This window comes from Globicephala melas, chromosome 5, assembly GCF_963455315.2.
Source record: "Globicephala melas chromosome 5, mGloMel1.2, whole genome shotgun sequence".
NCBI lineage: Eukaryota > Metazoa > Chordata > Mammalia > Artiodactyla > Delphinidae > Globicephala > Globicephala melas.
In genome coordinates, this window is record NC_083318.1 from 61,972,134 (window position 1) to 61,988,599 (window position 16,466).

The window sequence follows — 16,466 nt, forward strand, 5'->3', positions numbered from 1 at the left end:
AGTGCTATGGGGTGACCAGGGCATGCCTGTCTCTGTCTCGTAAGCATTCACAAACTGTGCTGCCTTTGATTGGGACTCAGGAGGGTCTGAGTCTGCCAAGCAAAGGGGATGCAGTAGATAGGGGGATTCTGGGTGTGGAAAGCAGTATGTGTAAAGACAAGGCTCGGGTTCAAGTAATGTCTGAAAAATACCCTGGAGGGTGCATGATAAAGAGCAGTAGAAGATAGAACTTAGGTCGAAGATACATTTACACCTGCTGAATATTCTGGCCTTCGTCCTCTGGGCCACCAGATGCCAGCCAAGGCCTTTAATGATCAAATTAGTTTTCACTTTTGTTTTGTCTTAGAATTTATCTCCGGCAGCTCTGTGGAGCTTAAGACTGCAATGAGAAGGGACAGGTAACAGGTCAGTCAAATAGGACTCTAAGGGCAGAGAGATGGTGAGTACAAAAATAGAGAGTAGACAGAAAAGCATAGCCAAATTCAAAAGAAGATTATGATAAAATTGACAGGATATAGTGATATGGAAATAATGAATGGTGAGGGTGATGGTTGGGCACAGAGGACTTGGAGGGCATGGAGAGGAGGTAGCCTCTGGGAAGCTGCCAGACAGGAAATCAACCCCAACAACAACAAAAGTCAGATAAGATGTCCAGATGAATCATTGGCTAAGGGGCCAGGTAAAGAGGGAAAATCCAGGCAAGAGCAAACCTACAGAGACTCGGGAACCCAGGCTGGAATGACAGCTGTAGGTGGATCCTAAATAAGTTTTGTGAGCTGCCAGGAGGGAAATGACTTAATCTAACATCCGTGCTCTGAAGGTTGGGTGAGGTGGGGCAGTAAGAAGTTCCAGTCCAACATGGTCATTTTGGCACTCTTATTTTCAATAAAAGCTTGGAATTAATCTAAATCCTGCTTGAAGTAGGATAAAGATATTGACTGATAATTCTGTGCCAGCTAATGTTCTTCCTGCAGGTAACTCAGATACTACACAGAGACCGTCATTAATTCTGAAATCATAGAGGAATTATTTAGAAAGCAACTCTTTAAAAACCTCTTGAGTGCTACCGGAGTGTTAATGCATCTTTTCAAAGCATTCAGGAGCTGGACAGATACAAATGGATGCAGTGACTATGAAGAATAAATGATGACATACCTCGTCTTCTACGCTTTTGTAAGAGGTCCCTTTTTATGTGTGACATTCTGTGACTTAATTTTTCCTATCCATGACATTCTAGTGTTTTTTAATTGCCAACCATCAGGATGTGCTGTCAGTATGAATCAGGTTTTTTGTATAATTAAGCCAGCTTATCTGTCACCCAGCATAATTAATCCATTTTATTTTAATTACTTTTCCATTTCCAGAGCCAATCATCCTATATTAATACAAATATAGGAAAATCTGAGTCGCTTTTGTAATATAAGTAATAATAAAGAATGCCTGTCATACACTTCCCTCACATTTTTAGAAACATTTAACATAATTTGATAAAATATTAGTATTTTGCCAGAAACACAGAAACCATGAAAGACATCAGTATTTCAGTTCATTCACTTACTTCATGAAGTCCACTTTCTAAACCCAATCATGTATTTCCCAGAATTTCACAGTCTTGATTCCCTGTCCAACCAATGGCATATTGTAATGTAGGAAGCCTTTCTGTTTCTGGAGGTAATTGCAGAGATGCATTGCCTGTCAGCTCATTTTTATCCCTCGTGCCTGTGTGGGTTTTTTCATATACTCCTTCCTTAATTGAGCATGACTCTAGTCACTGGGGATTCAGCAGCGAAAGAGACAGAAGAAGGTTCTGAGCCCCATTGAGCTAACCCGGCAGTGGGGGAGACACATAGTAAACAGAAAATTATCACCAATAGTGATGAGTAATGTGCAAAGAATTTGAAGAAGGTGGTGTGATAGAGAGGGGTCTGTAGCTGGAGGGCTCAGAGAAGGCCTCTCTGAGGAGGTGGCATTAAAGCTGACACTTGAATGACAGGAGATGACATGAAATGATCATGGGACTAAGCATTCCAGGAGGAAGTCATGGCTAGAGCGCAGAGGTCACCAGTGAGAATATAACCCAGGAATCAAATGAACGCCAGCGCTGCTTGAGTGACATGAACAGGGCAAGTGGTAAGAAATGAGCTTAGAGAAGGAGAGAACATTCAAGGTAAGGAGTGGGGATTTCATTCCAAGTTCTATGAAGAGCTGCTGGAGGATTTTAAACAAGAGAGTGATGTGATCGGATTTATGTTTTTACATAAATCTGGCTGCTCTGTGGAGAATGGATTGACGGAGCCAAGTATGGAAACAGCGAGATAGGGTCCAGGTGAGAGATGAGTTTGGCTTGTACCAGAGGTGCAGAGAAGTAGATTCATTCAGGATTTATTTAGAGATGGATGGAGCAAGAGAACTTATTGATGGGTTGGCTGTTGAAGGGTGTATTATAGAAAGGGAAAAATTTGTCACGGATAACTGAGATTTTTGTTTGTTTCATAAATATTAGGACTTCAGCATCCCTTAACCATTCTGGGAAGCTCTTGCATTTGTCATTTTCAAAAATTGATTCTTTGCACAGTTGCATATTTTCCATGGTTAGAGCAGACTATGACATTCTGCTCTCTAAATTCAAATCCAGGTTCTCCAACTTAGTGGTCACATGACCTCAGGCATGTCTCTTAACCCCTTTATATTTGTTTCCTCTTATTTTAAAAATGGACTGATTTTCATAGGGTTTTTGACAGAAGTGACTAAGAAAATACACATAGAAAAACTTAGCACACTGCTAGTCTACAGTAAGCACTCAGTAAACGTTAGTAATTAGATATTGCATTTCTGTCTTAGCCTCCTTACTGTGACACATTCAGTAATAAGAGTTATAATATTTTTTAGAAGCAAATTTCTGCTCATTTCATAATTTTTTTCATGTATTATTTGAATACTATTTTTTTAGAATATCTTACCAATAATTGTTGTTTAATATATTCCCAAATTCCACATCTGGTAGTATCTCTTCATTTTTAAAGTGACTTTTTATCATTTGGGTCTTAAAAGTCGGTAGCCTTTTAGAGAGATTGAATATCATCAGCTTTACTTGGAAGATAGTGTTTTCAGCCCTTACAGTGGGGTGAGGGAGGATGGGCACCTGATCCCAAGATTATATAAATCATGTGGAAGCTTAATCCGCTGCTTCCACCAGTGCCGTATGGCACATGGGCACTGCTCAGGTGTACCCTCCTCAACACGGTCCTCCTGCTTTCCCTTTGGACTTAGGCCCATGTTGGATCTATGGGGGAAAAAGACCCTACTTGTTTGGATCACAGGGTAATCTCGAAGACCTTGTATTGAATCTTTGGTTCCCATGTAGACACTGGTGCCTGTCACTCTGTCAAGCTGCCGCTGCATCTCAGACTCTTGGGATTGGTTGTTTGCCTCTCAAAACAGGCTTGAGAACAGTAGGAAAGTAGAGTAGGTCAACACGGCATATGGTTGAGTTTGCACGGACAGATGTGCTTGAGAATAACAAGGACAGTCTTTTAAATTGGTTCCTGAGTTATAAATGTGGTATGCAGATGTTTCATGGTTATGGCTGGGATTGAGGTACATTTAGCAAATGGTCCTTTTCATGAGATAACACATTAACCTAATTTTTTAAGCTCTGATTCTTATCATTCTGTGAAGTTAGCTGGGCGAGGACCATTCTCTTTGCTGTAAGCATCTTACAGCGTCATCACTGATGTAGAGCACCGTCCAGCACAAGTGGCTGTAGAATCCCTTTCTGTGCAGAACATTCAACATTAAATACATACATATGTTATGGTTCTCCTGGTTTCGGGTGCTCTGTTTCTTCTCGTATTTTTTAATGACACGGATAATTTTTAAATATTTTATTTCGAAGCTTTTACACACTGTGGCCCATGTAAAACGATCCCCTCTCTGATATAACAGGTCCCTAAGCCCAGGGTGGGAGACGCTAATGTTGAACCATTGGCCAGTGGAATCCGCTAGTTTTAGACGATGACTCCTACAATTAGTTGCTCCTGACTATTGTGCTGATTGCACAGATGCTGTACTGAATCTTGTAAAAGTAACATTGTTTCTAAATACTGTAGGGAATGATAGAGTCTGGATGTTTTTGGAAATCAGTAATCAGTGTGTGTGTGTGTTTTGAAATATTTACACCCAATGGAGCTACACCTGATAGCCTTACAATTTTTCCTTCTGCCTCTTTGAAAGACAATGTGGTTGTAGCTATTTAAGAGCGCCATGTGAGGGTCTACATGGGTATAAAGAATGAGCTGTGAATTCTCAGCTCTGCCAGCACCCACAGAACTTACCCAGGGCTCCCATTCGCCCTGTGTGCATGGTAAACGTCTCAGCTCCCCTGCTCTGTTAAGAGCAAGTCTTCTCCAGCAGACTAATATCCCATCATTTCACGATGCAGCACCCTAGCTTGATTATATTAATGTTAATGTTGATTTGTAAGATTTTTTTTTCCAGAAATGTGTACTATGTGGCCATAACTCACTTTCTGTTTGTTTGCTTTTCTACCACAGACACGGGAGCAGAAAGACAGGCACTGAGAGAAAACGTGTATCCTAAATTAAGAGAATTCTGCAGAGAAAACTATGGATTAGAATTTCAGGTAACGCTGATATTAGTTTCATTTTTAATTATGTCAGCTAAATAACTAACGTTTGTTTCTTGTCACAGTTTGGGTGTTATAAAATATGTTTTAAGCCCCGAAATATTTCATTTCTTTAAGCGTGGGTGAAAAGAAACACTGGAAAATGGAAGTAAAATATTTAGTCATTTTTGATGTTTTGCACTTTTATGCTCTGCTTCTTGGACCCTACCCGGTATTGGCTCATCTTTTTCTTGGAATTATGTTTATTTGCTTTTCTGCTAACCTCCACTAATGTCAAAAAGGGCAGGGTTGCTGAGCACCTGCCTTTAAGCTGGCATCTCTAGAAATGTTTTGCATCAAAATATTGGGACCAACTCTCTCCCGACTATTTCTTTTTAGCAGCTTGGTCAATCCTTGCCTTCTGTCCTACCTTTTAGTTTTTATTTGCATTGAAGAATGTCCTTTTTCCCAAGCATTTTGGGAATTTACCATTTACCAAAAAAACAAAACAAAACAAAAACAAACCATCAGCCTTTCAAGAAACAGTAACTGTGCATGTCATTGCTAAAATTCATAAACATCCTGGCATTTGTAGACACTATTGATGAGGCCACCTAATAGAAAAGTACTAGAGGACATTGGGCATATCTTAGACATCCAAAAAAAATTTTTAAGTGAATGGCTCCTGCAACTATAGATAGCGTTATTTAGTCAGAATTCATCACCTTCATTTGCAATGGACATCTTAACTCTACAGTGCTGTCCTAACTACATGTTTACATTGTTAAGCAAGGACTATGGACTAGAGGTTTGTGGTGTAAGAGTGCAAAATGTGTCTTTTTTTTTTTTTTTTTTTAGTCTTTGGGTTGGGAGAGTTTTTTAGGGTTTTTTTATTTTATTTCTTGTACAGCAGGTTCTTATTAGTTATCCATTTTATACATATTAGTGTATATATGTCAATCCCAATCTCCCAATTCATCACACCACCACCCCGCCCCGCCCCCGCCGAAAATGTGTCATTGTTAATGGAAGAAAATTTCACCCCTCATTTGTTTCCTTCTGAATACAGTTGACCCTCAAGCAATGCAGGGGTTAGGGGTGCTGACCCTCTGAGTAGTTGAAAATACACGTATAACTTTACAGTCAGCCCTCTGTATCCACGGTCCCTCCATATCCGAGGATTCAACCAACCATGGATCATTTCATACTGTAGTATTTACTACTGAAAAAATCCACACGAGTGGATCCACACGGTTCAAACCTGTGTTATTCAAGGGTTGACTGTAAATATTTAGTCTTGGTATACTTCCTAGTGCCTTCTAATAGGATGTATAAAATAAGAGTTTCAAAATGGCTTTGATCTCAATGCATAGTGTCTGTTAGCAGCAAGCCATTGTGACACACATATTGAATAGTTACTCATAAGTCACTGTTTACTTGAAAAATCATCAACCTAAATTCCTTGTTGTGAAGTCAGCACCACCTTCTCTGAGGAATCTCGTTCTACTGATAACAAAGTCTCAACTGTTAAAAATTCTGATATGTCAAGATTCCCAAAGACTTAGACATTCCTTGGGGACTCAGTTACCGTAAAGAAATGTATCCAAGCCTATTAATCCCATCTTTGAGTTTATTTGGGTTTGCATCACTTTTCTCAGTAGAAGAAGGCTGAGCTACAGAACAGCCTCCATAAAATATGGAATTGATTAGGATTAGCTGAGGGGAAAAAAGGAAAACTATATTTTCTAAATTTTAAGTAGGTACAGGAGAAAACAGATAAAGCCAAAGGAAAACTGTAGAAGGCAAGCTGCATAGAAGAAATTGATGCCAAGGATCATTCCAGGCAGGTGTATTGAATCAGTCAGTGAGATACTGGACAGGAGAGTTAAGAGCACTGGGTAAAGCATGACATGGAATTGAGCCCCAGCTCTTGACTGTGAGTGACTTAACCCACCTGCTGGTCCTTTAGTGTCTAAAATGGGGGAGGTGACAGCTTACACATCTGAGGTTGTGTTTAGAATACAATATGCAAGCTTGCATTTGCTTCCCACCTTCCAAAGTAGGTTGGTTATAGAGCTCCCTGAGGCTGTGTTTACTGGAAAGACGGTCCTCTTTTCTCAGCTGCAGCAAAATGTGCCAGAAGCTTCACAAAAAAACGAATTTAGCCGTACAGTGTTCTGGATTCCATCTTTGTACATTGGACTCAGGAGAAACGCATTTCCTAGAGTTACTCAAACATACCAGTCTATTTCCTGCTTTCTTGCCTTTGCTGTTCTTACCACCTACAACGCTTTTCCATCTGCTTCTTCCCCTGCTTCACCTCCTAAGTCCTGCTCATTCCTAGGACTCTTCCTGTCTGATCTTAAGTCATGCCCCTCTTCTCCTTGCCCACTTCTCTGCAGCTGTGTGTCCTCCAATTGGTCCCTTGAACACTTCAAGCCCATTCCATTTCAGGAATTTTCCCTGGCTGTCTCTCTAGAGGAATGCTCACCCCCTCATCTTTTCATGGGTGCTTACTCACTGTCCTTCAAGTCTCCTCTGAAATGTCACTTCCTAGAGTTGCTTCCCTCGTGACCCAATCTAAAGTAACCCCCTAGGTGTGCTGTCTTTTACATCATCCTATTTTAGTTATTTGCATAGCATGTGTCAGTGTTGGATATTTTTCTTGTTTACTCATGCATTGGATTATTTCTTGTCTTTCTTCCAAGATTGTAAGTTCCACGGGAACAGGGGCTTGTCTGCCTTTATGACAGCTACATCCTAGAATAGTGCCTGGCACGTAGTAAAACTCCATAAGAATGTTGAATGAATGAAGTCTCAGCCCAAACATTACTTAAAGAATTGTTCTCTGATCCCCTCATTCCTCCCAGGTTATACCACATACCCTGCTCCCCTAAAGTCCTGTGCATAACCCCCAATCATTGATCCAGTTCATTTAAGAAGTGTTTATTGACCATTGACAACATGCCAGTTGACATTCCACGTGCTGGAAATACAGGGGAAAAAAACCATCACACCCTCTTCTCCTGGAGCCTCCAAAATTGTTGAGAGAGGCAGACAATAAATGGTAAATTCCAGTGGGAATAGATGCATTTTACTGAGTAATTGTTTTAAGAAAAGTAAAACACGATAAAGGGAGGTAGGGAATGCCAGGTAGTCAGAGAAGGACTGAGTAATAAGACAGCCTTTGAGCAGAGATCTGCAGAGGTGATGGAGCAAATCATGCAGATGTTTTGGGAGGAGAATTCCAGACAGAGGCAACCAGGAAAAGGGTCTGGGGTGGGAAAGTGTTTAGAATATTCTAGGCACAGTAAAGAAGCCAAGTGGGGATGGAGTAGAATGGAGTAATGAGTAAGATAAATGATGGTAGGAGATGACATCAAAGGAAGATCATACCTTATGGACTGAGAGTAAGGACTCAGAATGTTCCTGAGTAAGAAGCGAAAGAGTGACGGGATTTATGTTTAAGAGGTTCGCGCAAGCTTTGTGAGGGGACTGGAGTGGGGGTGGGGAGAGATGGCAGAAGCAGTAAGGCAGCGCAAGTAAGAAATGATCGTGGTGCGGACTAGAATGAGCAGCAAAGATAAGGAGATATCTGACTAGGTACGTTTTTCATCACCTGTCTATAACGTCTAAAAATTCTCAGGACTGGAACTGTCTTATTCAACTTATCCCAGTGATTGGCCTACTATGTGCCAGGTACTTGACTGTTTATTTAAATCTCTGTTGAACTAAGTTGATAGACTGCAGAGTTACACTTCAAGCAAGGCCATGTACTTTTTTCTCTGTGCTTGTTTGGCAGACTGTTTTCTAGTATTTCCTTTATTTTTTCATTTAAACTAAGAGTTTTAATGAAAATGCACCAGCCTGTCTGATTTATGTGAACTTCAACTAATTGCATGTGTAATATACATAGTTGACTGCTTGGAGATGGGAACATTAAATGGAAAGAATGTCAAGCCTACTCAGAGCAGAAAACACACATGGCTCAGAGAAAGACAAGGGGTTTAAATAAGATGTTATTTGATTTGCCAGTGTTCAGTGAGGGCCCTTGACTATGGAGAAGAGGATCAAAAGGAAGAACAGGGGAATAAATTGGGAAAAATAAAGACAGATTGGGGTAAAAGCAGGTGGTACAGGACCCAATAAATAAAGGGCTTGTAATTATCTGCAAGCCCTGCTTTCAGATGTTTCCTCTCCATTCTTATTGCTGAGACCCTGATCTAACCTTAATTGGTTCAAAATATTAGATGAAGGGACTTCCCTGGTGGTGCAGTAGTTAAGAATCCACCTGCCAATGCAGGGAACACAGGTTCGAGCCCTGGTCTGGGAAGATCCCACATGCCGCAGAGCAACTAAGCCCATGTGCCACAACTACTGAGCCTGCGTGCCACAACTACTGAGCCCGTGTGCCACAACTACTGAAGCCCGCACAGCTAAAGCCCATGCTCCCCAGCAAGAGAAGCTACCGCAATGAGAAGCCTGCACACCGCAACAAAGAGTAGCCCCCACTCACCGCAACTAGAGAAAGCCCTTGCAGAGCAACGAAAACCCAAGGCAGCCAAAAATAAATAAATTTTTTTAAAGCTATTAAAAAAAATGATGAACGAAGAGGATCTTAACTGATCTTGTTCTGTGCTTACCCACAGTAGGTTGCAAGTCCTGGAGGAAGAGACTAGTCCTCACTTATTTTTTTTTTTAATTTATTTTATTTTTGGCTGCATTGGGTCTTTGGTGCTGCGCGCGGGCTTTCTCTAGTTGCGGCGAACAGGGGCCACTATTCGTTGCGGTGCATGGGCTTCTCATCGCGGTGGCTTCCCTTGTTGTGGAGCACGGGCTCTAGAGTGCAGGCTCAGCAGTTGTGGCACACGGGCCCAGTTGCTCCACGGCACGCGGGATCCTCCCAGACCAGGGCTCGAACCCATGTGCCCTGCATTGGCAAGTGGATTCTTAGCCACTGTGCCACCAGGGAAGCCCCTCCTCGCTTATTTTTAAGTCTCCGGGGCCTGGAAGAGTGCTTGATATTTACTGGGTTTAGTAAAAGTAGCAAGCAGAGCTGCCTACACCATCATCCTACTTGAGTTCTTCTATACATCACCAGAGTAACCTTACTTAAATGTCAGGTTGTCATTTCCTTTGCTTAAAACCTTATAATGGCTCCCTGCTGCCTATGGGATCCCTCTTTAATGTGATCCCAGCTGTCTCCCCAACTTCATCTGCCATTTTTCCCAACATAGACACTCCATGCCAGTTTGGCCATCCTCAGCCTATCCTTGGAGCATGTCTTGCTGATCACTCATTCTTGACTTGAAAATCTCATTCGCTGTACCTATTGCACTTCTCCTCTCTTATCAGAAATACCCTTTCTCCTCTACCGCCTACCCTTCAAACTCCAGCCCAAGTTCTTGCTTTCTAAGAAGTCTTTTCTGACTCCCAACTATTCCCCCTCTACTCCCTGAACCCTTATAATCTGCCCCACCCTGCCCCCACAGGTACCCTGAGCAGGAGTAGACCTGATTGGGGCAGGGACCTCTAACGGGGGTACTTGATTGATTTGGGCGCTTAGCCACTGCTCCATTTTGAAAACAGTTTCATTTCAGTCCAGCCACTCAACTTAGTTTCATTCCTTAAGAATACCTTCTGATAGCAAACATTTTTAGTGGGCATCTAGTATTCCTCTCACATCACTTAGTCACCAAAGTAAATAACCCTGTTCCTTTTTCTTCACCTTTAACATCCAATAAATCCCAAAGACCTGTGGATTCTACCTCCTAAATATTTCTCCAGTGTATCCCCGCTGTTCAAGTCTCTATTACTGTCATCTTGACTATTGCAGTAGATATGCTGCGGGCCTGTTTACCTTCATCTTGTCCTTCTCCTCCCCAGCCTCAACCCTTCCAGCCACCTGGACCACCTTGTCCACCCTCCACCATATTTCTGCAGTGGTATCTCTGAAATACATATCTGACTCTTTCATCCACAAGATACATTCTGCATGTCTTAGCCTGGCATACGAGTTTCTCTTTTCCACCCCTATCCACTGAGGTCTTGTCTGTCCCCTCCCACACAGGTAGCCTGTTTTATCTTTTCTAATCTGCATTCAGTTCCCCAAACAAGTTCTTTTTTTTCCCCTGAGTCTTCAGACCCACTGTGCCCTCTGTTCGGGTTGCCCTTAAATTGTCCCCCATGCCAATGACTAGAAAATTTTCTACTCATCCTTTAAGAAACAGTGAATTTCCTTCTTCAGGATTCCATAGTGCTTTATTTCTAGTCTTTAATAGCATCTGTCATATTGTTTTAATTACTTTTAAAATGCCTTTCCCCCTAACTGGAAGCTCATCAAAGTCAGAAGTCATATTATTTATATCTTTTTATCACCAGTCCTTTTTAGAGTACCTGGTTCATATTATATACATAATAAATGTTGATTAAAGTGAATTTATTAAATGAATAAGACCCAGAAGCTGAGAGTCTAGACCACTGCTGTGCGAAAGAAGTATAATGGGAATCACAGATGCAAGCCACAAATGCAATTAGATTTTCTAACTACGTTTTGAAAAGTAAAAGGAAGCAGAAAAAAAAATTTAAGAACATATTTAAGCCATTTTATATCCAAAATATCATTTCAACACATAGTCAACATAAAAATTATTAGTTATTTTATATTATTTTTTTTGTACGAAGTCTTCAAAGTCCAGTGTATATTTTACACTCACAACACATCCCAGTTCAGACTGGCCACATTTTGGGTGCTCAATAGTCAAATGCTCCCATGCTGGACTGTGAAGTTCTAGATGGGAGTGGTCAGGGTGAGGCCATTCTAACAGGGATGAGAGCCTGACTGCCCAGTAACAGGTGTCCTGATGCAAGTGATGGAGAGACTTAATTAGAGGAGCTTCCGGAGTGAATGGAAATTCATTTGTACCTGTTAAAAAAAAAATCCAGATAATGATTAAGAAAATAATTTTTCACTAGTCAAATTAGTAACTTTTCCTTTTATTTGATCACTTTTGGACATTGCATTAGTAGGGTGTGTCAACTAAAAAGAAAAAAACACACACACACACAGTGTAGAATCTATGAGTCAAGTTTTTTGGTGTCTTACTGAGTACTATAGCCTGGGAGACAGCTTTGCAGAGAGCTCTGAGAAACTGTTCTGAGAGTTAAGGGGGAGGTCAGTACACATGTGATTTTGGCAAAAGGGGAACGTGCAACAGAGCACACATCTCGGTAGAAGGTTGCTACTAGTCACAAGGAACTGGTATGTTAGTTAATGGTTTTAGTGCTTTTCTAAGTATGGGAAGATGCAAGAATCCAGGTTCATAGATATTTTCTCCTGAAAATATCTGACTATCTGAAGGCCTGTTCTGCCCAGTTTCCCAGAGCACGGAGTGCCTCCTTCCTGATCTCGGCCCTGAACTCCTTTCAGGGTAATGTTGAAGGTCATACTGCAACATGGCTGCAGTGGCTAGTAATTAATTCTTGTAGAGCCAGATGGTGAGCAACGTTGTTTAGTTGCCAGGTGCATAATATGAAATAGTTAATGCAGTGCTCAAAAGCACTGTGGGGGCTTCCCTGGTAGCACAGTGGTTGAGAGTCTGCCTGCCGATGCAGGGGACACGGGTTTGTGCCCTGGTCTGGAAATATCCCACATGCCGCGGAGCGGCTGGGCCCGTGAGCCATGGCCGCTGAGCCTGCGCGTCTGCAGCCTGTGCTCCGCAACAGGAGAGGCCACAACAGTGAGAGGCCCGCGAACCGCAAAAAAAAAAAAAAGCACTGTGGAATTGGGGCTGAGTAACGATATGAGGCAGTAGACTAAAACTTATGGTCAAGCAGTTCATTTACCTGCTGTCTGAAGACTTAAACTTTATTTGAAATCAAAAGAGGAAGGTGATGGAAACCTTACTTCCCAATATTAGATGAACAGTCCTTGTCTTGATGGGTGCCATTTGTTACCTTTTGCAGCTTTGCTAAAGATAGCTTTTAAAAAAATTCCCCCATAAGCCCTTGCAATTAAATATAACAACTTGGTCTCAAAGCAGGAACTCCTATGCCGACCCAGCCCTTTTCCTTCTCTCTGGCAGGCAAGTGTTGAGTCCCTAGGTGTGTAGGGAAGTGTGAGTGAAACCTGCAGCTGCAGCCAGCAGGAAGATCTTGCCAAACCTGCTCTCTGCCTCACAATGCCATTGTGGTGCCACCTGAAGGCACCAGAGAGGAAGATGCTCATCCTTGGTGAAGGTACCTCCGGAGGCCCCTTTGGTCTAGAATTTGTCCTTCTCTTCTTTGCTTGACATTCCATCTCTTCATGTTTCCTTTGGCAGCACAGGTCCAGACCTGTCCACCTGTTTTTTTCATCCCTAGACCCCCAAGTAGGTGTCATCTTCTGAAGCTGGTGCCTGTGCATGAGTGAGCCCCATATCAGCATCTCCAGCCCTCACCAGAGTTACATGAAGATAGTTGTTTTTGGAATGTTAAAATATCTAAAATGGAACCCATCCTTCTTCCTTTTCCCAATTTCTCAGTTGCTACTATTCCCCAGTCTTCCAGACTTTAAAACTGTGGCTCATAGTTCATTCTTCATCCTTTACAACCTAGATCCAAATTGCACTGTTCCCCGTTGATTCACCTGCCAGAGTGCTTCCTGGAAATTGGCCTGGTCTTCCAGTTTCACAAGGCTCTGTCTTTACTCAGGCTTCTGTTTCTTTCTTTTTTTTTTTTTAATATCTTTATTGGAGTATAATTGCTTTACAATGATGTGTTAGCTTCTGCTTTATAACAAAGTGAACCAGCCATACATATACATACGTTCCCATATCTCCTCCCTCTTGCGTCTCCCTCCCTCCGACCCTCCCTATCCCACCCCACTAGGTGGTCACAAAGCACCGAGCCGATATCCCTGTGCCATGCGGCTGCTTCCCACTAGCTATCCACTCCACGTTTGGTAGTGCACTTATGTCCATGACACTCCTTCACCTCGTCACAGCCTACACCTCCCCCTCTCCAGATCCTCAAGTCCACTCTCTAGTAGGTATATGTCTTTATTCCCGTCTTACCCCTAGGTTCTTCATGACATTTTTTTTTTCTTAAACTCCATATATATGTGTTAGCATACGGTATTTGTCTTTCTCTTTCTGACTTACTTCACTCTGTATGACAGACTCTAGGTCCATTCACCTCACTACAGATAACTCAATTTCATTTCTTTTTATGGCTGAGTAATATTCCATTGTATTTATGTGCCACATCTTCTTTATCCATTCATGTTGATGGACACTTAGGTTGCTTCCATGTCCTGGCTATTGTAAATAGAGATGCAATGAACATTTTGGTACATGACTCTTTTTGAATTATGGTTTTCTCAGGGTACATGCCCAGTAGTGTGATTGTGGGGTCATATGGTAGTTCTATTTGTAGTTTCTTAAGGAATCTCCATACTGTTCTCCATAGTGGCTGTACCAATTCACATTCCCACCAGCAGTGCAAGAGTGTTCCCTTTTCTCCACACCCTCTCCAGCATTTATTGTTTCTAGATTTTTTGATGATGGCCATTCTGACTGGTGTGAGATGATATCTCATTGTAGTTTTGATTTGCATTTCTCTAATGATCAATGATGTTGAGCATTCTTTCATGTGATTGTTGGCAATCTGTATATCTTCTTTGGAGAAATGTCTATTTAAGTCTTCTGCCCATTTTTGGATTGGGTTGTTCGTTTTTTTGTTATTGAGCTACATGAGCTGCTTGTAAATTTTGGAGATTAATCCTTTGTCAGTTGCTTCATTTGCAAATATTTTCTCCCATTCTGAGGGTTGTCTTTTGGTCTTGTTTATGGTTTCCTTTGCTGTGCAAAAACTTTTAAGTTTCATTGGGTCCCATTTGTATTTGTTTTTATTTCCATTTCTCTAGGAGGTGGGTCAAAAAGGATCTTGCTATGACTTATGTCATAGAGTGTTCTGCCTATGTTTTCCTCTAAGAGTTTGATAGCTTCTGGCCTTACATTTAGGTCTTTAATCCATTTTGAGCTTATTTTTGTGTATGGTATTAGGGAGTGATCTAATCTCATACTTTTACATGTACCTGTCCAGTTTTCCCAGCACCACTTATTGAAGAGGCTGTCCTTTCTCCACTGTACATTCCTACCACCTTTATCAAAGATAACGTGACCATATGTGCATGGGTTCATCTCTGGGCTTTCTATCCTGTACCATTGATCTATATTTCTGTTTTTGTGCCAGTACCATACTGTCTTGATTACTGTAGCTTTGGAGTATAGTCTGAAGTCAGGGAGCCTGATTCCTCCAGCTCCATTTTTCATTCTCAAGATTTCTTTGGCCATTTGGGGTCTTTTGTGTTTCCAAAAAATTGTGAAATTTTTTGTTCTAGTTCTGTGAAAAATGCCAGTGGTAGTTTGATAGGGATTGCATTGAATCTATAGATTGCTTTGGGTAGTAGAGTCATTTTCACAATGTTGATTCTTCCAATCCAAGAACATGGTATATCTCTCCATCTATTTGTATCATCTTTAATTTCTTTCATCAGTGTCTTATAATTTTCTGCATACAGGTCTTTTGTCTCCTTAGGTAGGTTTATTCCTAGATATTTTATTCTTTTTGTTGCAATGGTAAATGGGAGTGTTTTCTTGATTTCACTTTCAGATTTTTCATCATTAGTGTATAGGAATGCCAGAGATTTCTGAGCATTAATTTTGTATCCTGCTACTTTACCAAATTCATTGATTAGCTCTAGTGGTTTTCTGGTAGCATTTTTAGGATTCTCTATGTATAGTATCATGTCATCTGTAAACAGTGACAGCTTTACTTCTTCTTTTCTGATTTGGATTCCTTTTATTTCCTTTTCTTCTCTGATTGCTGTGGCTAAAACTTCCAAAACTATGTTGAATAAGAGTGGTGAGAGTGGGTAACCTTGTCTTGTTCCTGATCTTAGTGGAAATGCTTTCGGTTTTTCACCATTGAGGACAATGTTGGCTGTGGGTTTGTCATATATGGCCTTTCTTACGTTGAGGAAAGTTCCCTCCATGCCTACTTTCTGCAGGGTTTTTATCATAAATGGATGTTGAATTTTGTCAAAAGCTTTCTCTGCCTCTATTGAGATGATCATATGGTTTTTCTCCTTCAATTTGTTAATAAGGTGTATCACGTTGATTGATTTGCGTATATTGAAGAATCCTTGTATTCTTGGAATAAACCCCACTTGATCATGGTGTATGATCCTTTTCATGTGCTGTTGGATTCTGTTTGCTAGTATTTTGTTGAGGATTTTTGCATCTATGTTCATCAGTGATATTGGCCTGTAGTTTTCTTTCTTTGTGACATCTTTGTCTGGTTTTGGTATCAGGGTGATGGTGGCTTCGTAGAATGAGTTTGGGAGTGTTCCTCCCTCTGCTATATTTTGGAAGAGTTTGAGAAGGATAGGAGTTAGCTCTTCTCTAAATGTTTGATAGAATTCGCCTGTGAAGCCATCTGGTCCTGGGCTTTTGTTTGTTGGAAGATTTTTAATCAGAGTTTCAATTTCAGTGCTTGTGATTGGTCTGTTCATATTTTCTATTTCTTCCTGGTTCAGTCTTGGCAGGTTGTGCATTTCTAAGAATTTGTCCATTTCTTCCAGGTTGCCCATTTTATTGGCATAGAGTTGCTTGTAGTAATCTCTCATGATCTTTTTGTATTGCTTCAGTGTCAGTTGTTACTTCTCCTTTTTCATTTCTAATTCTATTGATTTGAGTCTTCTCCCTTTTATCTTGATGAGTCTGGCTAATGGTTTATCAATTTTGTTTACCTTCTCAAAAAACCAGCTTTTAGTTTTATTGATCTTTGCTATCATTTCCTT

General features: G+C 41.1%; 1 protein-coding gene across 1 annotated transcript in view; it reads left to right on the forward strand.

The window, feature by feature from the left end:
• NWD2 (NACHT and WD repeat domain containing 2) overlaps window positions 1–16,466 on the forward strand; it is a 205,231-nt gene that overhangs the window by 74,387 nt on the left and 114,378 nt on the right. The window contains exon 2 of the mRNA XM_030881012.2: window positions 4,554–4,642. Coding sequence (XP_030736872.2) covers window positions 4,554–4,642 — 89 coding nt within the window. The remainder of the gene's footprint in view (window positions 1–4,553; window positions 4,643–16,466) is intronic.